Source organism: Malaclemys terrapin, chromosome 20 (genome assembly GCF_027887155.1).
Source record: "Malaclemys terrapin pileata isolate rMalTer1 chromosome 20, rMalTer1.hap1, whole genome shotgun sequence".
Taxonomy (NCBI): Eukaryota; Metazoa; Chordata; order Testudines; family Emydidae; genus Malaclemys; species Malaclemys terrapin.
In genome coordinates this window covers 14,997,593-15,023,835 of record NC_071524.1, presented here as the reverse complement: position 1 = coordinate 15,023,835, position 26,243 = coordinate 14,997,593, and the positions used below count along the sequence as shown (strand labels likewise).

General features: G+C 56.6%; 1 protein-coding gene across 2 annotated transcripts; it reads left to right on the top strand.

Annotated features, from left to right (window-relative positions):
• The first annotated feature begins 731 nt into the window (after positions 1-731).
• On the top strand, positions 732-25,999 carry LOC128826410 (transmembrane protein 87A-like). 2 transcript variants are annotated; one of them, XM_054009663.1, is made up of 20 exons: positions 732-890; positions 4,656-4,722; positions 8,160-8,248; positions 9,503-9,622; positions 10,008-10,064; positions 12,296-12,508; positions 13,046-13,151; positions 14,111-14,175; positions 15,059-15,242; positions 16,168-16,267; positions 16,737-16,830; positions 17,875-17,945; positions 19,128-19,234; positions 19,497-19,555; positions 20,066-20,169; positions 21,692-21,771; positions 22,980-23,041; positions 23,595-23,647; positions 24,411-24,441; positions 25,021-25,999. In XM_054009663.1, exons 1-20 carry the CDS (start codon positions 759-761, stop codon positions 25,060-25,062), a joined length of 1,836 nt encoding a protein of 611 aa, XP_053865638.1. In that variant the 5' UTR covers positions 732-758; the 3' UTR covers positions 25,063-25,999. The 2 variants fall into 2 exon arrangements, with proteins under 2 accessions (XP_053865638.1, XP_053865637.1); XM_054009662.1 differs by lacking the exon at positions 17,875-17,945 and adding an exon at positions 17,293-17,366.
• The last annotated feature ends 244 nt before the right edge of the window (positions 26,000-26,243 follow it).

The following is a 26,243-nucleotide window of genomic DNA, read 5'->3' as shown; positions in this document are numbered from 1 at the left end:
CGGGATTGGCACTTCCCCGCTCCCCCCCTCACCCCCCCCCGGGACCCTGCTTCCCTGATTAGCAAGGGGGAGGGTGTTTCGCCCCTTCCCGGGGTTGGCACTTTCCCCCCGGCCCCTGATTCCCGGATTGGCGGGGAGTGTTTCGCTCCTCCCCTGGGTTGGCACTCCCCCCCCCCCCCCCCCGCGGTCTCTGCTTCCCGATTTGGGGGGGGGTGTTTCTCCCCTCCCCGGGGTTGGCACTTTCCCCCCGGTCCCTGCTTCCCGGATTGGCGGCGGGGGGGCGTTTCGCTCCTCCCCGGGGTTGGCACTTTCCCCCCGGTCCCTGATTCCCGAATGGCGGGGATGGGCGTTTCGCCCCTCCCCGGGGTTGGCACTTTCCCCCCGGTCCCTGCTTCCCGGATTGGCGGCGGGGGGGGCGTTTCGCCCCTCCCCGGGGTTGGCACTTTCCCCCCGGTCCCTGATTCCCGAATGGCGGGGATGGGCGTTTCGCCCCTCCCCGGGGTTGGCACTTTCCCCCGGCCCCTGCTTCCCGAATGGCGGGGATGGGTGTTTCGCCCCTCCCCGGGGTTGGCACTTTCCCCCCGGTCCCTGATTCCCGAATGGCGGGGATGGGTGTTTCGCCCCTCCCCGGGGTTGGCACTTTCCCCCCGGTCCCTGCTTCCCGGATTGGCGGCGGGGGGGCGTTTCGCCCCTCCCCGGGGTTGGCACTTTCCCCCGGCCCCTGCCTGCAGGTCACGTGGTGCCGGGCCCGGAAGAGGATGGCGGCGGCCGCGCGGCGGGGCGGTGGGGGGACGCGGCCTCTCTCCCTCCTGCTGCTCCTGGCGCTCGGGCCCGCGGCGGCCGGCGGGGCGGGGTCCGAGCCGGGGCGCTGGACCGTGAGCCCCCGCAGCGTGAGTCTGCGGCGGCGCGATAGGGGCGGGGCCTGTCGCGACAGAGGCTCCTCCCCCTGCGGGGGGGCTCGCTCCGCCCTTCCCCCCATTAGCGGCTCCGCCTCGGGGCAATCGCCCCCCCCCCCCCCAGGTCGGGGGTCAGATTCTTCTGGGCCCCTATAGAGGGGAGGGACCGATCCCTATGTATAGGGGAGCACTGCTCTGGGCCCCTATAGAATGGGGGTGGGGTGCCTGGCCCCTATAGAATGAGAGGGGGTGCCTTGCTCTGGGCCCCTATACAATGGGGGTGGGGCACCTGGCCCCTATACAATGGGGGTGCCCTGCTTTGGGACCCTATAGAATAGGGGTGGGGTGCCTGGCCCCTATAGAGTGGGAGAGGGGTTGCCCAGCTCTGGGCCCCTATAGAATGGGGTGGGGGGACCGTGTTCTGGGTTCCTATAGAGGTGGGATATAGGGATTGGTCTATCTGGGTGAAGGAAGGAGGAGGTGCCCTGCTCGGGGCCCCTATAGAGTGGGGGGCAGGGGCGCCCTGCTCTGAGCCTCTATGTTCTTCCATACTAGAGGTAGGGCTGGTGTCCCGAGCAGGACCTGGGCTGTCCCACCTGTTTCTTGTTTGCCTTGTTCTTCATAACAGATGAGCCCTTAGATGAGCCTTTAGGTCTGGTCTGTTCCTGGGGCACGTCAGGAAGGGCGGTGGGCTTCCTCGCTTCCCCTGCAGCCGCTGCTGGGGGGATCAAAATAGCCCACTGCTGCAACTTTGGGAGCCCGGGTGTAGACAGGAGGCCTGTGCCTGCTGCTGCTTGGTGGGCGAGCCTTGGTGGTTCTAGGGCTTCCAGCATTGGCAGGGGTGGGAAATGTCCTTAGTGTGGGCTCACTCCTTGGATCGGAGCGTGTGTACCGTGAGATCTGCCTTTTAACTGTGTGCGTGAGACTCTTTTAACAGAGATGTTCTTTCTCCGGCCCGTGCGATAGTTTTATAGATTAAAGGGGTGTTCAAACGCCCTAAAGTTTTAAGCAGTCTGCTTTCCAAATCCCTCCCTCTTTGACTTGCTGCAGCTTTCAGTGTCTTGCGATGTCATAATGCCACTGGTTGTCCAGTCGCTGTGAAGTCTCCCGCGTCAGACAAGCCCTGATAACCATACAATGGCGGTGGCTGGAATCTCCTGCCCCATTGTGCCAGGCCTAGTGCAGACTGCGAGAGAGTCTCTGTCCTGAAGGACATCCAATCTAAATAGACAGAAGAGACACAGGGAGGGAGAAAGGGTGGATTGGGGTCCCTAAATTGCTATTTGGGATCTGATTTGGGAATGACTTCTGTAAAGTAAATCGAGTTGAACACAGATCCCCTGGATCCCAGTCTAGTGTCTCGATCCCACGGCCATCTGGATTCCTGGTATAAAATACACACAGGAAAATATTTCCTTCTTTATATAATATAAAGAATCTCAGGGTGTTTCATTTCTTTTTGTGTCACTATTAAGGCCGGGGAGCAGGTTGTATTCCTGGCCCTCCCACTGACGAGTCACTCTCTGTCTCAGTTTCCCTATCTGGAAAATGGGGAAAAGGGATGGAAAAAAGACTTTCCTTCCACTAAAAAGCAACAGAGAGTCCTGTGGCACCTTTAAGACTAACAGAGGTATTGGGAGCATAAGCTTTCGTGGGTAAGAACCTCACTTCTTCAGATTCTCTTGCATCTGAAGAAGTGAGGTTCTTACCCACGAAAGCTTATGCTCCCAATACTTCTTTTAGTCTTAAAGGTGCCACAGGACCCTCTGTTGCTTTTTACAGATTCAGACTAACACGGCTACGCCTCTGATACTTTCCTTCCACTGTTGATTGTGATGCTTAATTCCCTGACACCTGTAAGTGGCTTTGAATTCCTTGGCTGGAAAAGGGTAGTAGGAAATAACAGTGTGTTAATATCCCCCATTCCAAATATTCCTCGCTTCTGTCCCTCTGGAGCAATCTGGCTGTAATGGCAAATTCACTGCATATTTCCTCTGGGGAGCCGCTGAACGTACCTTACAAAGAGGGCAGTGGATTTGTGTTGACGGGCGAACATCAGTGTTGGTCTGAATAATTGAAGAACTGAATATTGACTGAATAGAATGTACCTCGGTCAATATGTACCTTGAAAACTTAATGTTAATCCGGGCACGAAGTCATTATTTGCTCGTTGCCCCGTGAGCGATAAGTTCATTAATAAGATCTCTTGATTGGATCAGTGCACAGCTGAAAGCCCTCAAAGTCTGGTACCGTCTGTAGGTATCAGGGACAATGGGATGTTCTTAGCACAGTGGGGACGTCTCGTTATACATAACAGCGTCATCGGAACTTCAGAAAGAAGGACCTAGCTGCGACCAAGTGTGTGCAGTGTTTAGGGCCGGGTGCCCGTATCCTATTCCCAGCCCTGGATGGGAGTGTGGTTTGGTGATGGGCAGTCTGGACTCCTGGGGATCTATCCCTAGGTGGGAGTAGGGCCTACTTAGAGTAATGGGGCTAGGAGTTGGAGCATATGGGTTCTAGGCCTCCAGCGGGATGGGGCTGGGATCTAGCTGTTAGAGCAAGGCAGCTGGGAGTGGGGACACCTGGGTTCTATTCGCAAAGTAGGTTGGAGGGGTTGAGCAATGGGAGTCAGGACTCCGGGGTCCTCTGCCCAGTTCTGGGCCAGAGTGAGGTTGTAGTTGTTTGAGCAGAGGAACTGGGAGTGAGGACTCCTGGGTTCTCATTGTGGCTCTTCTGCTGTGTCTGTGTGTAACATGTCGCCTTGCTTCCCTGTCTGTGGATTTGGGTGCACCTGCTTTGGGGTGGGAAGGTTGAGACTCAATTTTAGTTCATAAAGTGCTTTGAGATCCTCCACTGAGAGTGGCCGGGTGTGCTCAGGCTTGACTGGCTTTCCCCAGCCGACTTCCCCTTGTCGGAACCACGTTCATGCCGTTAAAAACGGTGCAAGCTTGTCAGCCCACGTGATCGACTTCCTACCCGAGACCTTCCACCAGCCCTGCCCTGGCCGGGCCACCTGTGCGAGTGAGCCAGGAATTTGGCCTGCGTGGGTCACTTGCTCTCCAGCCAATAGCACATTTTGGTGGCTGCGCTTGTTGCTTTCACTAATCACCCCTGGGTCCCTGTGGGCCGTCTCCCAAGGGACGTTCTACCATCCCCCCTGCCTCAAACAGTCCAATTCCATTTATTTTTACTCTCTAGCAGCAGGCTGGATTTGAACTTGTGACCTCAGTCCTTTGAACCTTCTGATCTCCTCTCTGCCCCACTGCTCAGAAGCTGCTGGTACTCTTTCCTTTTATTAGAGGTGCCAGCCAAGCCCCTCTGTAGTGCTAGGCACTGTACAAATCCCTAGTAAGAGAGTTTATCCAAATAGACATGATACAGGGTGGGAAGGGAAACGGAAGCGGAAGAGCTGGGAATGGGACGCAGATCTCCTTAGTACCAAACCAGTGCTCTAACCCCTGCATCATGCTGCCTCCTAACACAGCCCTTTCTCGTTGTCTCTTCTGAGGACAAGCCAGGGGGATAAAACTCTGCTTCTTTCGTAACCCTTCTGCCCTTCCCCAGAAGCAGCCATGCAAAACTTTATCCACTCCAGGCTATATGCAAAGCAATTTGCCCCGAGTGGCTCATTTATGATGATTCACTAGTGCACATTTCCAGAGTCCTTGCATCGGTTTGTTTAAGGGATCAAAAAACCCCTCCCCGTGTGTTTTCTTACCTTGTGACCGAACCGCCTCTTCCCCACCCCTGCCTTTTCAGAACAGCACCAAGAACCTGTTTGTGTTCTCCAAGACGATGTTCAACGGCTCCTCGATCTCTCTCCAGGGTGAGTCGCTTCAGATGCGTTGAAACGCTGGGCTCCGTAAGCTCTATGGGGGTGAGCTTTGCAGAGTCCAAACAGCATTTGGGGGATGTTTGGCCGTTTTCAAAACAGTTTCCCAATGTTTTGCACAAAGCTTCGTCTCGGTTGATACAGTTCCTTGAAAAACATTGGAATTTTCCAACGGGAAACTGTTTCAAAGAAGATCTTCCAACAAACTGTGATAAGTACGTGCTTCAGTCTTTGCATGATCGGCCCTTAATTAGGAGCCTAAATATGGAGTTTAAGGGGCCTGGTTTTAGGCACCCAGATTTGAAAGCTTTGATCACAGCTTTCCTGAGAGGGAAATACTAAATCTAGAGAAATAGAGCTCTCCAGTAAATGGAAAGGATTGTCTTCATGGCTGAGGATGTTAGGGAGATTCCCAAACCGGAGCCATTCTTTTTAGGTGACAGATCTGAGGAACTGTCCCAGATTGAGGTCTCATTAGAGGAGGTTTTGGAACAAATTGATAAATTAAACAGCAGTAAGTCACCAGGACCCGATGGGATTCACCCAAGAGTTCTGAAGGAACTCAAATGTGAATTTGCAGAACTACTAACTGTAGCCTGTAACCTATCATTTAAATCCGCTTCTGTACCAGATGACTGGAGGATAGCTAATGTGACGCCAATTTTCAAAAAGGGCTCCAGAGGTGATCCCGGCAATGACAGCCAGTAAGCCTGACTTCAGTACTGGGCAAACTGGTTGAAACTATAATAAAGAACAATATTGTCAGACATATAGATGAACATAATTTGTTGAGGAAGAGTCAACATGGTTTTAGTAAAGGGAAATCATGCCTCACCAATCTACTAGAATTCTTTGAGGCAGTCAACAAACATGTGGACCAAGGGGGATCCAGTGGACATAGTGTACTTAGATTTTCAGAAAGCCTTTGACAAGGTCCCTCATCAAAGGCTCTTACGCAAAGTAAGCTGCTGTGGGATAAGAGGGAAGGTTCTCTCATGGATTGGTGACTGGTTAAAAGATAGGAAACAAAGGGTAGGAATAAATGGTCAGTTTTCAGAATGGAGAGAGGTAAATAGTGGTGTCCCCCAGGGGTCTGTACTGGGACCAGTCCTAGTCAACCTGTTCATAAATGATCTGGAAAAAGGGGTAAACAGTGAGGTGGCGCCATTTGCAGATGATACAAAATTACGAAAGTTAGTTAAGACCCAGGCAGACTGCAAAGCGCTACAAAAGGATCGCTCAAAACTGGTTGACTGGGCAACCAAATGTCAGATGAAATTTAATGTTGATAAATGCAGAGTAATGCACATTGGAAATCATAATCCCAACTATACATAGCTAATTTAGACCCCACTATTTTATGTTACCACTCAAGAAAGAGACCTTGGAGTCATTGTGGAGAGTTCTCTGAAAACATCCACTCAATGTTCAGCGGCAGTCAAAAAAGCTAACAGAATGCTGGGAATCATTAAGAAAGGGATAGATAATAGGACAGAAAATATCATGTTGCCTCTATATAAATCCATGGTATGCCCACATCTTTAATACTGTGTGCAGATGTGGTCGCTCCATCTCAAAAGAGATGTATTGGAATTGGAAAAGGTTCAGAAAAGGGCAACAAAAATGATTAAGGGTATAGAACGGCTTCCGTGTGAGGAGAGATGAATAAAACTGGGACTTTTCAGCTTGGAAAAGAGACAGCTAAGGGGAGATATGATTGAGGTCTATAAAATCATGACTGGTGTAGAGAAAGTAAATAAGGAAGTGTTCTTTACTACTTCTCATAACACAAGAACTAGGCGTCACCAAATGAAATTAATAGGCAGCAGGTTTAAAACAAATAAAAGGAAGTATTTCCTCACACAGCACACAGTCAACCTGTGGAACTCCTTGCCAGAGGATGTTGTGAAGGCCCAGAGCATAACAGGGTTCAAAAAAGAACTAGATAAGTTCATGGAGGAAAGGCCTATCAATGGCTATTAGCCAGGATGGGCAGGGATGGTGTCCCTAGCCTCTGTTTGCCAGAAGCTTGGAATGAGCGACAGGGGATGGATACATGATGATTCCCTGTTCTGATCATTCCTCTGGGGCACTTGGCACTGGCCACTGTCGGAAGACAGGATACCGGGCCGGGCTAGATGGACCTTTGGTCTGACCCAGTAGGGCTGTTCTTATGTTTTCTGTAACCCACTGAGCTGGGGCATCTAAAAATACCATGTTATTTTGAAAAGCCCTTTGGATCATATCAAAACACTACTTTTTTATTTGTCATTTAAGCAGCTACTGTGCGAGACACACAGCCCTCCAGGGAGAGAGAGAGAGAGATTACATTTCAAACAAACCCAGAATTTAGTGAAGGTCACACATTGACAGTTGCATAATATATATATCATCTTGTTCTAAGGACCCAGTGAAAATGTTCCAAAGCATCACAAAATGTGTCCTTTTTTTTAAAGCAGTTTTGATTGCAAAAGAATACGAAACATAGGCCGTGAGTTAGCAGGGTACCTAAGCTTTGAGCATGGAATCCGTTCTGCTAAAGTTAGTGAGATGCTGCGTTGCTGAGCTCAGGGGTTCAAAAAATGCAAGTTGGGTCCCCCAACATTACGAGATCAAAAAATAATGAATGAAAACACACCTCGTGTTTTGATTTCTAGTATTAGACTCTCGGGGGGAGGGGGGTGTCCCATTTCCTAGTTTGTCTTGATTCTCACTTAATCACGTGAATCCGGTAGCTGGGGCTTTAAGCATCAGATATCAGCAGCACCTGCTTATGTATTTTCAAGTTAGGCATGTGCTCAGGTACTTTGCTGACGTGGGACTGTGACAGCAACATGTTGGGGGTTGACGTTCTCGGGCAGCCGAACGCAGCTTGGTTTTGCTTCGTGCCTGTATGTTGGAGAGGAAGCAAGAGAAACCCAAAGGAAAACTGCCCAGTCCTGGGTTGGCCGTTCAAACTGAGCAAGGTCCCGGGGCCTGCAGAGTCCCGAAGATTCAGCCTGTGCTGATGGGACCCAAGCAAATCAGGCTCTCTCCGAAAAAGCCACCATGTGGCTAGAGCTCTGGTCTGAGACTTGGGAGAACTGGTTTCTGTTCCTGGCTCAGCTGCTGGTCTGCTGGGTGAACAGGTCAAGTCCTGCCCCTGCCTCAGTTTCTCCATCTGTAAAATGGGGGTAATGATACTGCCTCATCTATCTAATCCTGTCTAGTCTCCCTCTCCCACCCCCATCAGATCAGCACAGGCCTTGGCGGTGGGGGAAGGAGTCCGCGTTCTGTCTCCATACTTCTCCTGCCAGGGATGATGTCGTCCCAGCTTTTCCTGCTGAGGATGCAAACGACCTGCCTTGCCCCTTGCCGGTCATGACTCCGGCTCCGTTGCTGGGGTCTCGGGTGCCTGTTGGCCGGGCGCTGATGGTGCCTCTGCTTTGCAGTGCTGTCGAAGAAGTGCTCCCCGGGGGTGACCCTGAACGTGACCTGGTACCTGCGAAGCTCCCATTGTCACAATGAAGTCTACATAGACGTAAGCACCTCTGTGCCCTTGCGGGGAAGGGCTGGGAGGTGTGGGGAGAAGAGGAGGACTGGGTGGAGGAGGCATTCAAAGCAGGCTGGTTGGACTGAGAACTCTGAGCATAGAGGCCTTTGACGCCCACACTCCCAGAGGGAGCACAGTCCAGTGGTTAGAGCAGGGGGCTGGGAGCCAGGACTCCGAGGTTCTATTCCTGACTCTGGGAATCCGATGGGTTAGTGCGTGAGACTGGGGGCATGGAGGGGGGGGTCAGGATTCCTGGCTTCTATTTCCAGCTGTACCAGTGACTCCCTATAAGCCCGGGCAAATTCTTTTCCATCTGCGTGCCTCAGTTTCTCCCTCTGGGAAACGAGGATGATGCTGACCTTGCAGGGGATGGTGGGAGCTGGGGTTGTGAGGCATCATTAATTGTGTGTGAATCGCTTTGGGGCCGTTGGATGGGAGACTAAGGGGGGTATGACAGAGGTCTATAAAATCATGAGTGGTGCGGAGAAAGTAAATAAGGAAGTGTTATTTACGGCTTCTCATAAACAAGAACGAGGGGTCACCCAATGAAATGAACAGGCAGCAGGTTTAAAACAAACAAAAGGAAGTATTTCTTCACCCAGCGCACAGTCACGCCTTAGGATGTTGTGAAGGCCAAGACTATAACGGTTCAAAAAAGAACTAGATAAGTTCATGGAGGATAGGTCCATCAACAGCTATTAGCCAGGATGGGCAGGGATGGTGTCACTAGCCTCTGTTTGCCAGAAGCTGGAAATGGGCGACAGGGGATGGATCATTTGATGATCACCTGTTCTGTTCATTCCCTCTGGGGCGCCTGGCATTGGCCACTGTCGGAAGACAGGATACTGGGCTAGATGGACCCTTGGTCTGACCCAATATGGCCGTTCTTATATTAATCTGGTTTAACTAATCTGGGTTAATTCACAATAATTTTCCCTAGTGTCCACATGTAGACTAAACTTTGGGGGGAACTGAAGGGGTGGGTGGGTGGGAGAGGTATTGCTCTCTTTCCTCCACCTTATCTGCTGGGAATGTGACCCCTCCGTGCTGGGCTCATTGATCCACCACTTCATGGCTATCCCTGGGGTGGGGGGGAATCAGGGAGGAGTCTGCCCCCCATCTAGGGTGTTGGCCGGAGCGTACCGAGCAGGTGATGGGCTATTGGGGATCAACCACGTGAGCGGTGTCCCCTGGGCGGGGAGATCTTTGGGCCTCGGTCCTAGTCTCTTCCCACCCCTGCAGGAGAAGAGAGCAGAGACTTACCTGACCAATTACAGGGTCGAGCTGGAACCGAAGAGCTCCGGCCAGTACATCCTACACTCCTATAAACCCTTCAACTGCAGTCACTCGGTCCCCCTCGAGGTGAGTTCCCTCTGGGGTCGAGGACTGGGAACCCCAGGAAGAGAATGGAGCTCAGAACAGAGCTCTTAGGAGCAGGGGTGGCTCTGATGACTGGGGGAGGGAGGGAGGGGCAGGCGGGGGGGGTCTTGGCCCCTTTGCGGGTGTCCTGGTGGGGGGCCGATGCAAGGGTGGGCTGATTGCGTGGGAGGCTAGGGGGGCTTGTGGTCGGTTGGGGGAGGGGGTGGTTCCTAATTCTGCTGATTGAAACAGCAGAGGGCCGTGGTAGCTGGGGGCTCTTGGGCCATTTTAGGGGGGCTGGGGTCCCCGTTGTCTGTGGGGTTCCCTGGGGCGCCGCCCTGCTTTGCGCCAGCAGCTCTAGGTGACTCTCTTCTCGCTCCTCCCTTAGCTGAATGTGGAGAGTTTCGAGCTTCCCACCCGGCTGGATCGCCTCACGGACTTGCAGGTGGGTAACCCCAGTGTCGGGCTCCCCTCTTCTCCCCCACAGCCCTGGCTTCAGGCCGATCATCGCGGCCAGCTAGCTGAGAGAGGGGTGCTCCTGTTGAGTCCCCCTGGAGTTTGGGGGGGCGGGGGAGAGAGCGCACAGGCGTTCTCTGGGCTTCCTGCGTGGCGTTGCCTGGCCCTCTGATGCAGGGTACGTAGGAGACGTCCCCTCCTTCCCTGGCCCTGGGGTAAGAGCTCTGATCACCCCACCTTTCATGGCTTGACCCTTTGCTCCGATCTAGGGGCTTGCAGAGCTCCCCTGGCTCTGGGTTTGAGTAGTGGGTTATGCCGTGAGTGTGACCGTGCCGTCTGTCATTGGTTCCGTCCTGCAGCTGCGCTGCTGGGATCCTGACAGGTCTTGCAAGCTAAACAGGATCGGCCCTGGTTGAGGCTTGGATGGGGAACCCAGGGTGCTTTGGGAACCGGGCTTTGATTCCTTATTGTGTGGTGACTTCAGAGCAGCGCTAGGGGGCGTTGCGCTGCAGGGAGCAGGATGGGTGACTTGCTAGAGGGCGCTCTCCCCACAGTCAACGCTGGCGATAAGGGGTGCAGTGCTATTGGTGGGGGGCTCGGTAGAGAGCCCTCTCCCCTCTGAATCTGTGCTGACCCCAGCGCAGCACCGTGTCCGTAGAGGGACAATCTTTCAGGTAAGGGGAGGGATAGCTCAGTGGTTTGAGCATTGGCCTGCTACCGAGGGTTGTGAGTTCAATCCTTGAGGGGGCCATTTAGGGATCTGGGGCAAAAATCTGTCTGGGGATTGGTCCTGCTTTGAGCAGGGGGTTGGACTAGATGACCTCCTGAGGTCCCTTCCAACCCTGATATTCTATGACAAGAAGTCTTGACTGCTTGTGCTGATTGTAGGTCCAATAGCATTTTCCCTAAGCATCAGTGTGCTAGCCCTGGTACCCCCGCTGAATTCTATTATTGGCCGTTCCTTCTGCCTCCCTATCCTTCCCCCCTTGCAATTTCAACTGGGCAGCGATTCTTCCTCACTTGCCATCCTAAATGCATGAGCTGATATTTATTTCTTGTTTGCAACAGAATAATATTTTGTGACTCTTTTATTACAAGGGGGATGTGATGCAGAGAGAGAAATTCCATTGCCCACTACCTATAACTGAATAATAACTGCACCAGCCGTTCTGTCCGTATTTTTTAATTGCAAGAAGGCGCTTTGAAACAAGTCCTGTACAGTGGCTAGAAGGGTGGTTCTGATTTTACTCTCAACGGTGTCCAGTCAAGTAAAAAAATCAGCTGGGATTTGAACCTAGAACCAATCTCAACATTTCCATCGAAAGAGTTTTCTGTTGGAAAATGCCATTTTGATTAAATTGGCGTTTTTGGCAAAAATCTTACAGATTTCGACAACGTTTCCTCTCAGGAGGAAAAAATTGGGATATTGCTGTTTTTCTAAAATGTTCTGTTTCAAAATGAAAGATCAAAACTTTTGGGTTTAGAAATGTCCTGTATTTTATGTATAAAAGGGTTTTTATCGAACTGTTTTGAGTTTCTTGAAACAAAACATTTTGATTGACCCAAAACATTTTATTTCCAGAATTTTGTTTGGCAAAAAATTAGAAAATTTGGCTTTTTGCCCCGATTTGGGATGAAGTGTTTTCTGATGTGTTTATTTTTCACAGGACAGACCATCTGTTTTCCAACCAGCACACTTTATGCCTTTTCTTGCTTTTTAATGAGGGGTAAAAGGGCTTGGAGTTTGTCTTCAATTTAAATAATAATAGTGTGTGTGCCTACCCTAAAAATAGCAGTTATACCTTAACTACGCTAGATGTCTCCTTGGAAGTCCTGGAGATCTGGACTGGGAGCTGTCCTAGCAACGAATGGTGTATTTAACAAAGACTTGCTCTCCCAGTTGTTCAATCTGTTTGAGTTTAAATGTGAAACCACACTTGAAACAGTCCGAATAAACCTGCTTTCTTTCTCAGTTGAGTGTCCTAACCCTACCGATCTCCAGTTGTCCTTAGTTTCCCAAGATTAAAAATTGAGTTAAAGAAGACCTGGATTTCTAATATAGAAGAAATGTCTGCAGCAGAATAAAGCAGTTTTGGTGGCCTTTATCCATCAGAAAGATGCCCTGAAAAGAGCGTAACCCTCCACCACCACCATTTTTTTTTGCCCATAGAATCTTCTAAAAGACATACATTCTTGTCTCTCAATTTCTGCACTCTGCAGCAGACAACCGGGGTCCAGCGGCGCGGGACTGTGGGCGCGCAGCCCAAGGATGCCGCAGGGAAGCAGAAGTCGTCATCTGCCGAATTGGCTGGTCCGCCTGGCAAAAATCCAGAAGCGGCAGGGAAGCCGAGCGAGACTCAGGGAAAGAAACTGGGCCCGGGAAAGACTGACGGAACCAAGAAATTAAAAGCAGGGAGGCAGGACAAATCAGAGGTTGGTGACCGCGACAGCTGGCCGATCCCATGGAGTGCTTGTCGTCATGGGGAGGGTTGCGTTCGAGGAGCTGCTTGTGTCTGTAGGACTGGATGGATCCAGCCTCGGGTAGCTCGTCTCTGTCCCTGCGGTGCCGCCTGGCAAATACTGCCCTAGCTAGGGTTCCTCAGTACGCTCTGCTGCCCCCTACAGGGTAGAATCGCACTGCTCGAGTATGTCATTGGCTGATCCAAAGTTGTATTTATAATCCCAGGTTTGTCCACCCACCCCTCGGGTTTTGCCTCCAACATAGAAATCAACAGAGAGTAGTCTGCAGGTTAGATTTTCTCCCCAGGTTGCAACTAGGGCTCCTCCCTCTGCGCTGCTCAGCCCGCACCCTAGGTCCTCTTCTCCCTCTTGCTGTTGCTGGGTGGGTTAACGAGTGCCCCATCCCAGGGAGTGAGAACCCCTGATTGTGTCTGCTGCTCTGCCAGCGTGGGGGTCGGGGGAGGGTGGAAGGTTGGCTCCTGTGGGTCACTTGGGCGTGTCTGTTTGCAGCTGGATGCCTTAGCCGAGACCTGGGAGGACGGGCCCTACATGTTCATCCTGAAGATTGAGGGGCAGAGCAAGGACCCAAAAGCTGCCCTGAACTGGGAGCTCACAAGTAAGCGCAGCCCAAGCCAGGTGGCTGCAGCTTCCCCACTCCGCTGCCTCGGCCTGGGTTCGAATCACTGGGGAAGCAGCGGTCTTGGTGCCCCTTGGACTGGACAGCTGTGTGGGGGAAGGGGTGACTCTCCCTGAGGGAGCTGTCCCGGGGAACAGGCTGGGGCGGGGCAGCTGCCACAGGGGAAGTGGATGTGTGGGGTGGGATATGGTGGGGGAGAGTGGCTGTCCCAGGTGAACAGGGTGTGGGCTGGAGACGGGTAGCTGCTGCAGGGCAAGTAGGGGTGTCTGTGGGTAGGAGGGGGGAGTGTCGGGGAGTGAGGTGGGGGTAGAGAGGCCAGGGGAAGGGGACATGGAGGAAGGGCGGGGGGGGTGGGGGTGGATGTCCTGGGGCAGTGAGGGGGTGTGTGTGTGTGGGGGGGTAAGCTGTCCCAGAGGGAGAGGGTGTAGCCGCGGGGGGGGTGGCTGTCCCAGTGAAGTGGGTGAGTGGCAGCTGTCCCATGGGTTTGGGAGGGGGGCTGTTGCCAGGGGAGCAATGGGGGGCGGGAAGGGCAGCCATCTCAGCGTGAGTGGGGGGAGGAGGAGTGTGGGGCAGGGTGGGGAGGTTGTCCCAGGGAGAGCGGGGTGGGTGGGTAGCAGCTGTCCCAGGGGATGGAGGGGCCTGTCCCAGGGGAGTGATGTGGGGGAGGGACAGCTGTCCCAGGGTGAGTGGGGGGGTTCACTGGGAGGCTGTCCCAGGGAGGGCAGGGGCGGGGATGAGCTGAGCAGAGGGAGGGGTTGGGGGGAATGGGACGGATCCCTGCGGAAGGAAGGGGGCTGAGGGGGGGGGCAGCTGGTGGAGGGAGGGGGGCCCGGAGGGGGAGGGGGCAGCGAACACAGCTGGAGAACAGCTGTTGGGGCGGGCGGGCCCCTGGCCTCTGGCTGCTTCTCGGTGCCCAGCTCCGTTGTCTCCCTCCCCAGTTGACGTCCGGATGAAACACCCTCACTACCAGTACATCTCCGCCTCCGAGTGGCCCCTCATGGCGGTGAGTGAGCAGGAGCGGGGTCCAGGCTCAGGGGAGGGACCCGACCCCCAGGGCTGGCACGGTTTGGGGAGCGCAGCCCGGGGGTCTCCATGGCTGTGCTAACACCCCCTCCCCAGGAACGCCGTGGGCTGGGCTCCCTGCAGGAACTTTCCTGGGGCTGCTGCCGGCTTTCGCTGCTGGCTGTTTTGTGGCCTCCTGGCGAGCGGGTTTGCCAGCCCCTGTGCCCCTTGATGCTGTGCATTGTGGGTAACCACCCAGCTCTGCCTGACCCCACTGAGCGCATTCTCATTTAGCACCATGAGCTGGGATGCTGGCTGGTTTTGCAAGCTAAGCAGGGTTTGGTCAGGTTGGTACCGGGAAGGGAGACCGCTGGGGCATATCCCACTACTGCAGGAAGGGACACAGGGGGTAGCCTCTGTGGGCCGGTTCTGAGCCCAGCGTGGTGTTGGGCGGCGCTGCAGAGTGGGGTGGGGTGCTCAGAAGGGGGCGCTCCCCCGTCCGTGCTGCATCATGACACTGGAAGGGGTTTTGCGCTGCAAAATGGACTCAGTAGGGGGCACTTTCAGGACTGACCCCCATGCCCCATTATGGCACTAGGGGGTGCTTTCCTTTTTCAATCGTCGCTTCCCCTGCAGCCCCGGTGTGGTGCTAGGGGGCGCTGTGCTGCAAGTGGCTGTTTCAATAGGGGGCGCTCTCCCCTCACAGCCATTGCAGGCCCCAAGGCAGCGCTAGGGGGCGCCGGCCCCTCAGATCAGAGCTGATCTCAAGGCCGCAGGGTTGGGGGGGGGATAGGGGGAAGGTGTTGGGCCTGATCACAGGGGCAGGGTGGGGGGAGGGGGCCCGCCTGGCTGCCCATCATCTGCGCCGCTCTCCCGCTCCGCAGTTCTACATGGCCATGTGCATCGTATACGTGTTCTACGGGGTGCTGTGGTTGGGGCTGCTGGCCTGCTACTGGCGGGACATCCTGCGCATCCAGTTCTGGATCGGGGGCGTCATCCTGCTGGGCATGCTGGAGAAGGCCGTCTTCTACGCCGAGTTCCAGAGCCTCCAGAGCCAGGGGGTGTCTGGTACGTGCTCGGGGCCCCGGCGCCGCTCCCGCCCAGCAGGGTTCAGCCTGGCTGGGATGTGGGTGGAAGACCTGGGGGTGAGTCAGTAGGGGGCGCCCTTACCTCTCGGCACTGACCCCAGCGCTGTGCTGCTGGGGGTGCAGGTGGGAACTCAGTAGAGGGCGCTTTCCCCTTGCAGTCAGTTGTAACAGTGCTTTTAGGGGAGTAAAGGGGGGGGGTTCAATAGGGGGCACTCTCCCCTCTCAGCGCTGACCCCAGACCTTTTTTGCTGCCCTCAGGCCCAGCGGCTCCCCCCCTGGGTTGCGTAGAGACCGACAGGAGAACACTGCCGCTGCATAATCCTTACGCTGCGCTTGATGCTCTGTTGCTTTGTTCTGCTGGGCATCATATGCAGGGAAAATCTGTTCCCCTTTCGCTGAGGGTGCTCCCCCCTTTGCCACCCTCCTTGTCTCCTCTCTTCTCCCCTCTGCGTTTCCTCGCAGCTCCCAGTTCACGCCTCCGAAGCGTCGTCATCTGGCCTTAGTGCTGCTCCTCCAGCGAGCGAGTCACGGTCGCTCTTCCCCTCCGACGCTGTCACCAGACGCCCCGGGTTCAGTTGCGCTCGGTTCCCATTTGGAAGCTTCCTTGAGGGTCGTGCCAGCCACATACATACAGCCTGTGGGCTGGATCCAGGCCGGACCCCAGCCCTACCCCTGTTCCTTGCATGGACCGAGGCCAGATTGTCTGTTTCCGTCTCTGCGTCTTCTGTCCAGCTCCCACTAGGGAGTGGCATGGGACTGATGTAACGGGCCTGAAATGGCTCCTGGCTCTGGTTTCTGATCCAAGGGGCATCTGTGCACGACAGGGAGAGGTGGGGGTGATGGTTTGTGCCCCAACCTTCCTGTTCCCCGCCCCGTGGTGACGTTGCTTTTCTCTCCCGTTCCAGTCCAAGGGGCCGTGATCTTCGCCGAAGTGCTGTGCGCTGTGAAGCGCATGTTGGCCCGAGTGCTGGTCATCATCGCCAGCCTGGGGTACGGCATTGTCAAGTGAGTACCTGGGGCGGGGGGCGGGGCAGGGAGAGTGCGTGAGACGATACCAGTGGAAGAGACTTAAGAGTGATGCGTGGCAGATTAGCCCATGAGCCCTGCGGGATGATCCCTGAGTAGCGCTGCTTCCAGGAACGAGCAGTTCAATTCCTTCCTGACCCCTGCCAATGGCCAGTTTACGCCCTGAAGCCTGAGAGCTCACCTTCCCCTCCCTGCAGGAAGAGTAGCGTGCATTTCGTATGGGTTGTGGGGAGCGGCTCCGTGCCTTGCCACTCCGATTGGGGGGCGGGGGCCCTGGTTGGAGATGGGTCAGCCCATGTGTGTGGAGGACGGGGTGACCGTTCCGGGCGTCGGGGGGTGGGGGAAGCTGGAGGAGGGCGGCTCATCTCACGGAAGAGGCCCCTCCTTTCTCCCCTGGCCTGCCCGCCCCGTGGGTGACCCCGACCCTGCTGTCTGTGCATCTCTGCAGGCCGCGGCTGGGCGCCCTGCTGAACCGGGTGGTGGGCGTGGGCCTGATGTACCTGCTCTTCTCCATCATTGAGGGCGTCCTGCGGGTGAAATCGGTAAGTGGGGACCTTGTGGGGGGGGCCCATCAGCCATGGGCGGCCTGGAGTCACGGCCCCAGTCACAGCGATGGGGGCGCTTCGTTGGAGCCCCCGGCTGCCCCGCGGCGGGTGGGAGATGGTGCCTCTGAACGGGGCTATGGTGGCAGTTGTTTCTGGGGGCGGCAGGAGCAGGAGGGATGCAGCGGAGGGGCAGGGGGGCATCCTTGGGGCACTGCCCTGCTGGGGACAGCTGGTTCTGCTGGGCACGGCTCTCTCTTCTGGCAGCCCCAGAGGGATTCGTCCCCGGCCTGGGGAGGCGTGTGGGTAGGGGCTGGCTGCTGGGACTGCAGGTTGGGGGTGGGGCTAAACTGGGGAGAGGGCGGGGCTTACTTGGGGGATGGCCTGGGCTGGTGTGGGGTGGGTTGGCTGGCCCTGCTCCATGATCCCTCAGCGTCTGGCTCTTCCCTCCCCGCTGCCCAGGACCAGGGTAGCACGACCACCCTGGTGTGCAACATTGCGCTGGCCTTTGTCGATTCCTGCATCGTCTGGTGGATATCCTTTACCCTACGCCCCCGGGGCCGCCTTCCTCCTGTCCCGGCCCCCACCCCACAGCAGGCTCGCTTGGGGGAGGGGGGAGGCAGCCAGGGGAAAGTCCCGACACTCATGGTCCTGACCACCGGGTGCCTGGAGTGGGGCTGGCCTGTGGGGGTCACCCTGGGGCTCCCTGTGAGAGGCAGGGCGGGGCCGGGTGGGGATTGCCCCACAGTGGGCGGGGCCTAGCTGTGGCAGGACTTGCCTTGGGGGCGGGGCCTAGCAGGAGGAGGTTTGCCCTGGGGCTCCCTGTGGGAGGGAGGGGTGGGGTGAGCTGGGGGATTGTCCTCGGGGGTGGGGCTAGTGTTCTGTTTGACCTTTGTAGGTGGGGGACTCCTGTCCTCTAACCGGCTGCCCCATGGGGGGGGGCTGTGCGAAGGTGGGTTGGACTGTGGCCGTCTGTGCTGTCCCCCTGCGACCCCTCCTCCCTCCTCCGCTCACCGGTCTCTGCTTCTCTTCTTCCCTCTCCAGGCTCAGGATGACCTGGTGCTGCTGGCTGCCATCCCCCTGGCTATGCTGGACTCCGCCCTCTGCTGGTGGATATCCTGGGCCGCTGCGGGTCTGCCCGGGCTCGGCCGCACGGCACGGCTCCGCTCCCCTCCTGCTCCCCTCGCGCTCCCCTCACTCTCACGTTCCCCTCGCCCTCTGCTCCCCTCGTGCTCCCGCTCCCCTCGCGCTCCCCTCACTCTCACGTTCCCCTCGCCCTCTGCTCCCCTCCTGCTCCCGCTCCCCTTGTGCTCGTGCTCCCGCTTCCCTTGCGCTCCCCTCCCCTCCCCTCACGCTCACTAGCCTGCTCCCATCCTCCTCTGTCCGGGTCCCCAGCGCCGCCGGGCTCCGCGTCCCACTGCTCCGGCCACTGGGAGGTTGAGGACTGGTTGGGCAGTGGGGGCTGGGCATCAGGACTCCTGGGTTCCATTCCCCATTCGGGGAGGGGAGTGAGGTCTAGTGGTTAGAGCAGTGGGGTGGGAGCTGGGTGTCAGGGCTCCTGGGTTCCATTCCTCATTCTAGAAGGGGAAGGGAGGTCTAGTGGTTAGAGCAGTCCGGTGAGGGCTGGGTGTCAAGACTCCTGGGTTCTATTCCCAGCTCTGGGAGGAGTGTGAGGTCCAGTGGTTAGAGCAAGGGGACGTGGGGTCAGCACTCCTGGGTTGTATCCCCAATGCTGGGTGGGCCTGGGCTATGGTGCTTGGAGCAGGAGGGGGCTGCAAGGCAGGACTCCTGGGTTCTATCCCCAGCTGTGCAGTGGGGGGGTGGGAAGTGGTCAGAACTCCTGGGTCATATTCCTAGGGTTTGCTGTGTAGTATTGGGGGCAGACTGTCTGTGCCTCAGTTTCCCTGTCTCTAAAATGGAGGTCATGACCCTCACCCCCCCCCCTTAGGCCTCTTGGGGTGGGAGGGGCTGCAGGAGGCAGAGGATGCTTATTAACCATTTCCTGGCCTTCGGGGAGTGGGGCAGGGGGGGACGTGTGTTGTATGCAACCGAGTGCCTGAGACAGGTAATTCTCTCGGCCTCCTTGTGCGCTCACACCCCCCCAAACCCCCATCTGAATGCTTTGCAGTAGTCCCCATTGGTTTATGGGGCATGCCTGGGGGAGGGGCCCAGGTCAGACACCATAGAATGGACGGGGGAGGGTCGTGTGGGCTGTAGCGAGTTCGAGGAGGTGAAGCCGCCCTCCCCCCCCATATCTCCCGGCGTACCCCGTTTTTTTCCCTTAACGGGCCACACATCCTCATCAGCCTGGTGCAGACCATGAAGCTCTTGAAGCTACGGCGCAACACGGTGAAGCTGTCCCTGTACCGCCACTTCACCAACACCCTCATCTTCGCCGTGATCGGTGAGTCGGGGGCGCTGGGGGGAGTGCACTGAGAGCTGGGCCCCCTCTCCCGGTGCGCAGGACCCCGCGGGGCAGGGCTCTGAGGCCACCAGGATCCCTTCCCCGGCTCTTGAGCGGCCGTGCCCCCGGATCAGTCTGTGCCCGGGCGGGGATGATTGGCACTGAATGCCCCCACCCCCAGTAGCGATGGTAAAGCTGAACGAGGGGTCGGGGGGACCCGCCTGGCAGCCGTCGCCCTGGTAACAGCCTGTCTCCTCCCCAGCCTCCATCATCTTCATCATCTGGACCACCAAGACCTTCCGGCTCACCAAGTGCCAGTCGGTGAGTAGCCAGGCGCTGCTTGTGGGTGCCACGGGCAGTCGGGCCGGCACAGTAACCCGGTGAACAAGAGCCGAGCCTGGGGGAGGTCGGGTCCCTTGGGGAGGAACTGGGCCCAGGCTGGCTGTGAAGGCCGCATGGGGCTGCAGATCCGCGCTGCAGGGTCTAACCCCCCAGCCCTGGTGGCTGGCTGGCTGCGACCTCCTGCGGTGCTACCGGCCGGAGTCTCCAGCAGCTACTGTTGGGATGCTGAGTCCCACATGGGGCTGGGAATCAGGACTCCTGGGTTCTGTTCCCTGCTCTGCCACTGATTCACTGGGTGCCCTTGGGCAAGGCACTCCTGCGCCGTGCCTCAGTTTCCCCGTTGCTCCATAACTCTCCTGCCTCCAACGGGAGGCTGTGTGGCTGAACGTCAGGGGCGCGGTAGGACGACCCAGGGAGGAGGGGGCTTCCGTGTCTGTCCTGCCTCCCCCGGCTCACTCCCTTTCCCGCTGCTCCCTTGCCCCTTCCCAGGACTGGCGGGAGCTGTGGATTGACGACGCCTTCTGGAGGTTCCTCTTCTCCATCATCCTGCTGGTGATCATGTTCCTGTGGAGGCCCTCGGCCAATAACCAAAGGTGCCTGGACCCCTCCGCCTTTTCCCCCCCGGGCTATGCTCTGCCAGGCGCTCGGGACTGGGAATGGAAGGATCCAACCCAGGTGTCGTCCATAACGTCAGTGCCGAACACCCGGGCGGAGGGGTCAGTGAAAGCATCTAGACTGGGGCTTAGCAGAGAGCTGCGCTCGGCCCGTTTTCCAGGGATGAGCCACCGCCTCGGATCCAGCCTCGGTTAGAAAGGCTGGTCCCCGGCAGCAGGGAAGGGCAGCTGGGATGGGAGAGGTCAGTTGTTGGGGGAAGGGTGTTTCAAGATGGGAGCTGGGATGGGGGAGTGGGGCGAAGGATTCTGTTTCCCACTGAGACACTGCTGACCCCAGTACCCCAGCGTGGCGCTAAGGGGGCCATTATTTGGTTCCCCTCATGCACACGCACTATCCCGTAGGACCATTGTCAGCATCCGGTCTAACCACCTGTATAACCCACCCAGCCGTTCCTGCAGCCAGTCCAGATCTGGTGGCTAAGATGGAGCCACATCTCCACCCAGTCGCTGGCTGCATCCCCTGCCCTGCTCCATGGGCTATTACACCCCCAGGTGATGCCCCCCCCACCCCCTTAAAAAAATATCCCTGCAACTGGCATGGTCTTCTGAAAGATCTGCCCTAGTTCAAACAGGAGTTATTTTAAGGAAGTCCCTGTAAGGATTTGGTTTTGATCGGTAAATGTCAGTAAACTTTGATTTCACCGCAAATACGCAAACCAGCGAGAAAAACGTTTCCATCTGTGAGAACTGAAAGATACAGCTGGCCAAAGGAAGACGAATGCTGCTTCAGAACGTATCGGCGTTTGATTTCAAGCTATTTACTCATGGTTTGACGGGTGATATTGACAGTTGGTGTTTTAACCGTTACAAAAAACGTCACTTTTATTTAACGACAGATGCTAAGGTTTAAATTGTCTGTCCCCGCTGCCCCATAATTTCCCACAACAGTGAACATTTAAATAAAAAAAATGCTTAAAACCCAGAATTCTGCACACCTGGGAAAATTTAAATACAGTGGAACCTCAGCATTACAGACACCTGGGGAACGGAGGTGGTTCATAACTCTGAAACATTCGTAACTGTGATCCAAACATTCTGGTGGTTCTGTCAAAAGTTGACAACTGAATGTTGACTTTAACACAGCTTTGAAACTTTACTGTGCAGAAGGAAAATGCCGCTTTCCCTTTATTTTTGCAGTAGTTTGTTTCACACAGCACTGTGCTGTATTTGCTTTGTGTGTGTCTGTGTCTGTCTGCTGCTGCCAGGTTGTGTACTTCCGGTTCCAAATGAGGTGTGTGGTTGACCGGTCAGTTCGTAACTCTGGGGTTCATAAGTCTGAGGTTCTACTGTAGCTAATGATGGGGGGGAAGGTGCTTAAACAAACATCGATACCCTTTGAAATTATTTAAAAAAGAATCAAATTCTGCCTAGGAGGATGAACACAGTGGTCCTCCTGGCTATGGGATCTGTGCATTTGTGAACCATTGTGCTATCTCGGCAGATACGCGTTTGTGCCGCTGGTGGATGAAGGGAGCGAGGAAGAGGACGAGGAAGAGGAACATATGGTGAACGAGGCCTTTGGTAAGTCGGATCTAACAGGATTCTCCCCCCCAGACCCTGGATTCCGGTGTCCGTTGCTTAGGAAGAAACTGGCCTGAACTCAAGTGACTCCCTTTGCTCCTTACCTTTCACCCTGCTCTCTCGGTGCCCTGGCGTGTGGCTGGCTTGTGCTCACACACCAATAATACCAGTTTGGTTATTGGCGTATACCAACGTGGGGTGTGCAGGAAAGGGTGAGCGAAGGCCTTCCTGACCCCTGCTCCCTGAAGCATGAGCTTGATTTCCCCTTAACTTAGCAGGGCTCTAAATTATCACAACCAGGAAATGATCCAGCCACAGGGTTGGACGTCTGGCACTGGCTACCTACATAGCTTCTGCACGGTGTATGTATGTGCCTAGGGCAATATATAGGGGGCAAGGTTATTTTTGCCCTGTACACAAAGATAAGGATGTCGGACAGTAATCCAGCTATGTAAGAATGAGGTAGGCAGTGCTGTATAAGGGTCAGAGGAGTGGTGACAGGACTGGGAGTCATGACTCCTGGGTTCTTCTCTTCCTGGAGCTGGTGGGGGAGTGGGCTCTAGTGGTTGGAACAAGGGAGGACTGGGAGTGAGGACTCCTGGGTTCTTCTCTTCCTGGAGCTGGTGGGGGAGTGGGGTCTAGTGGTTGGAATAAGGGAGCCCGGACTCCTGGGTTCTCTTCCTGGAGCTGGTGGGGGAGTGGGGTCTAGTGGTTGGAACAAGGGAGGACTGGGAGTCAGGACTCCTGGGTTCTTCTCTTCCTGGAGCTGGTTGGGGAGTGGGCTCTAGTGGTTGGAACAAGGGAGGCTGGCTCTGTCACTGATCTGCTGTGTGATGGTGGGAAAGTCACGTCCCCTGCTGTGAGGTAGAGGAAACACTGGGGAGGGGTTGTGAGGCTAAGTGGCGTGTCAAGCTCCCTGCAATCGAAGACACAAGAGTGCGGTGCAGCGGTGGGGTTGGGTCAGCCCCGTTCGATGGGCAGCGGTGGCTTCCAACCAAAACCTCTGTTGCTAGTGGCTCCTTTGAACCCTGCCAGCCAGGTAGGGGAGGGATCAAACCGAGCAGCAGCTGTCACTCTGAAATGACTTTGCCAACCCACTAGACGGTGAATGAAATGCGAGAATCCCGGGCAACTGCAGCAGGAGGTGGGTGGGGGTCTGCTCCTAGTTGCTCCCTCATTGACCCACTGGTTTGGGGTCTGTTTTGCAGAAGGGATGAAGATGAGGGGTGCAAAAAATGAAGCCAATGGGATCCTCAAAGGCAGCCGAGTGGTAAGGAATGGGGTTCGGGGGTGCTGATCCGGCTCGTGGCTCCCCAAAGGGGCCTCCACCTCTCCAGCGTCAGGCTCTGAATCGGGTGCCACCCCTGGCCCCGCATCGGAGCCCTTTAGGCCCCTAACGGCCCTGCCGAAAGTTGCTCATGGCTGCAGACGGGGGAGTCAGGGTGAACAGCTTCCGCCGGTGCGCAACCGGACAGGGTTTGCAGCTGTAGCACCGCAGGCTGCGTTCCTCTTGGAGCTGCAAAGCTAAGCAGGGTCGGACCCGCTTACGATGTGGGCGGGAGACCCAAGACGCTGCAGGGATCGTCCTTGGAGACTCTGTGGCCAGGGGTGAGCTAACCCCAATACGCCCGTGTGGCACTAGGGGGCGCTGTGCTGTGGGGTGCTGCCACTCACCACCCAGTGGCTCTAGGGGGCGCCGTCCCCTCCCAGTCAGTGGATTCTTCGCGGTATTGCAAACTTCAGGCCGATGCGCCCAATCTGGGGGATGCTCCCCAGGACTCCAGCACTCACTATGTGTTCCCCCCCACCCTCTTTCTTTGCAGGATGAAGATTTGAAATGGGTGGAGGAAAACATCCCCTCGTCTATGGCTGACGTGTAGGTTTGAGTGCGATCCCTGAGGTCGCCTGGCCCTTCCGTCTGGGGCAATCTAAGATCTTCTCGCGCGACCCTCGGGGGCTCCCCCGTGCGGGGATGCTGTGAGGAGGACGGTCTGTTCGTACGCAGGGCCTTTGCCTGGCATGCTCTTTATAGCCGCGCTGGGCTGCTGGCCTCTTAGCTGTCATGGTAATCGCGTTTGGAGCTGGACCCTGGGTGGGAGATCGCCGAGGGAAATGCCCAGTGCTGGAGAAATGGTATCAGCAGGGGCTGCTCACCTCTGAGGCTGTACTGACCCCAGTCTGGCACAAGGGGGCGCTGTGCTGTAGGGGGCACTCTCCCCTGGGAGTCAGTGCTGACCCCATTGCCCTAGGATGGCGCTAGGGGGCGTTGTGGAGCAGGGTGGGGGGCGCTCGCCCCTTGGAGTCCATAATGACCCAGTACGGCACCAGGGGGCGCTGTGGAGCAGGAGATGTGAATACCTGGATGAGAAATGACCCCCCAAAACCCTCTCCAGCAATATCCCCTGGTCCGTGCTGTGGGATTGGGGATATTTGGCTCCAGCGTCCTGGCTGAATTTCCTCTCGGACGATGTCCAGATTCTCCTCCCCCTCCCCAAGGGGTAAGATCCCTTTCACGCCCTCGCTTGGGACCCCCATACGCCTTGGGCTTGAGGCAGATCCGTCTGTCCCTCAGAGGGCCTGCGTCAGTCCGTGCATTAATCCCGTGGACTAACCTTTCCTGCCTCTCTTCCCTCTTGCAGGGTGCTACCCCCTCTGCTGGACTCCGATGAGGTAACCCTGCTTTTCGTATTCAGAGCCCCAGAGAGTCTCCTCCCTGAACCCGCCTGTTAGCTTGCCCGCTCCAAAGAGCATCTATGTATACGGAGGGCAAGGCAGTGAGTCCCCTCCCCTCGGAGCCAGTGTAGCGCTAGGGGGCGCTGTGCTGCAGAGAGCCGGGTAGGGGGCGCGCTCCCCTCGCAGTGCAGCACTAGGGGGCGCTGTTCTCTTGTGTCTCTGACCTGAAAGGAAACAGAGGCACTGACACTCATGATCACCCAAGATCCCATCAACCCCTTCACAAGAGCCAGGCGCTTACCTACCTCTGGGTTCTCCGGGTGACTCCGTTCTGCCGCTGTGTCCCCTTCCCGTTTTAGTCGGGCGCAGGGTTTTCCTTCGCTCCCTGCCCTCTGCCATCGTGTAGCTCGGTCACCGTTCATCAGCTGCCGCGCCCCACCCCAGAGGTGGCCGACACGCAGCGATCTCTTTGGTGTCCGCGTTTAGCTTTGAAGCAGCGAGGAGTCCTAGGCATGGGGGTGACTCTTCTCCTCCCCGTGGGACCTAACAAGGGCCCTTTTCTCTCTCCGGCTCCAGGAAATAGTGACCACGAAATTTGAAATGTCCAAGATGGAGTGAGAGAGGAATCCGCCCCATCGCGCTGCAGGATACGCCCAGCTTCCCTCCGTGGCCCGTCGGGGAAGGAGAGTTGCTGGTGGTTTTTCTTTTAATATATATATTTGTATATGGTTAAAAGATTATTTTATTACCTTTAAGTTTCTAATTCTCGGGCTTTAACGGACTGGGGAGCTCTCCCCTGCTAGCGGCCCCAGGAGAGCGCCCCCGTCTGGGGAGGAAGACCAGAATGCACCTCGACCCGGATCAGCTTCTTTCTCGGACTGGATTAGGAAGGAAACTGCTTTAGGCTGCTCCGGGCCTCTGTCCTGCTGGGGAGCGGCGCTGGCTGGACACGTGCAAGTGGTTTTCTAACGGGTCGGGGGGAGTGGGGAGTGACAGGCGGACACGTATTGGGCGCACCTGTTATGGGGTTCTTGTGGGGGTGCCCGTCTTTCAGGGGTGGTGTCTGGAGGAGGCGAGGGGGGTCGATCTAAGTGGGATGGGGTGCTTTTATATGGGAAGGCAGGCCGGGAGCTTTGTGTGGGGACTGGGCGGCATTCTGGGTGCAGTTGGCAGTGATGGGTGGCTGGCAGTGACCGGGGCAGGAATGGGGTAGGGAGAACGTCTGGCTCTTCTGGGGCCCCTCGCATTCTGCTGCCAAGACCGGGACACTTCCTCTTTCCAGCCCAGAGAGCCTGAGGGAACCCACGTGCCATGTGCATCCGCCACCAGGCGCTGGGGCGGGGACACCGCCACACTGCTGTGCTTGCTAGGATCCCGCTCGGCGGCAACTCTGGACGTGGGATTCTCCGGGTGGCTGCACCGGGCATCCCAGCTGCTGCCAGGGGCAGTGCCTGGCACAGCGCGTCCTCCCTGAGCCTCTTCGACTCCAGCGGGGGCCACTCAGGGTTTTCTCCCCCAGCTGGGCACCCGCTGAGGCGGATGGAGTGCCAGGGCTTGCCCGCCCCGGAGCCGGTGCCCTCTTCTCCGACGTCACTCCTGGCTGGCACAGCGGTCGCACCAAGAGACCTATCCAAGATCCACTGACGCCCCTGCGGCCAGAGAGAAGAGACACCTGGTCCGTGCCATGGCCCCTCATTCTGGAACTGACAAGGGTCACTAGTTGGTGCCCTTTGCCAGGGCGAACACGTGCCTGGTGCTTGCTTCAGACTGCGCCCGGCTGCAAACTGGACCTGGCTCGG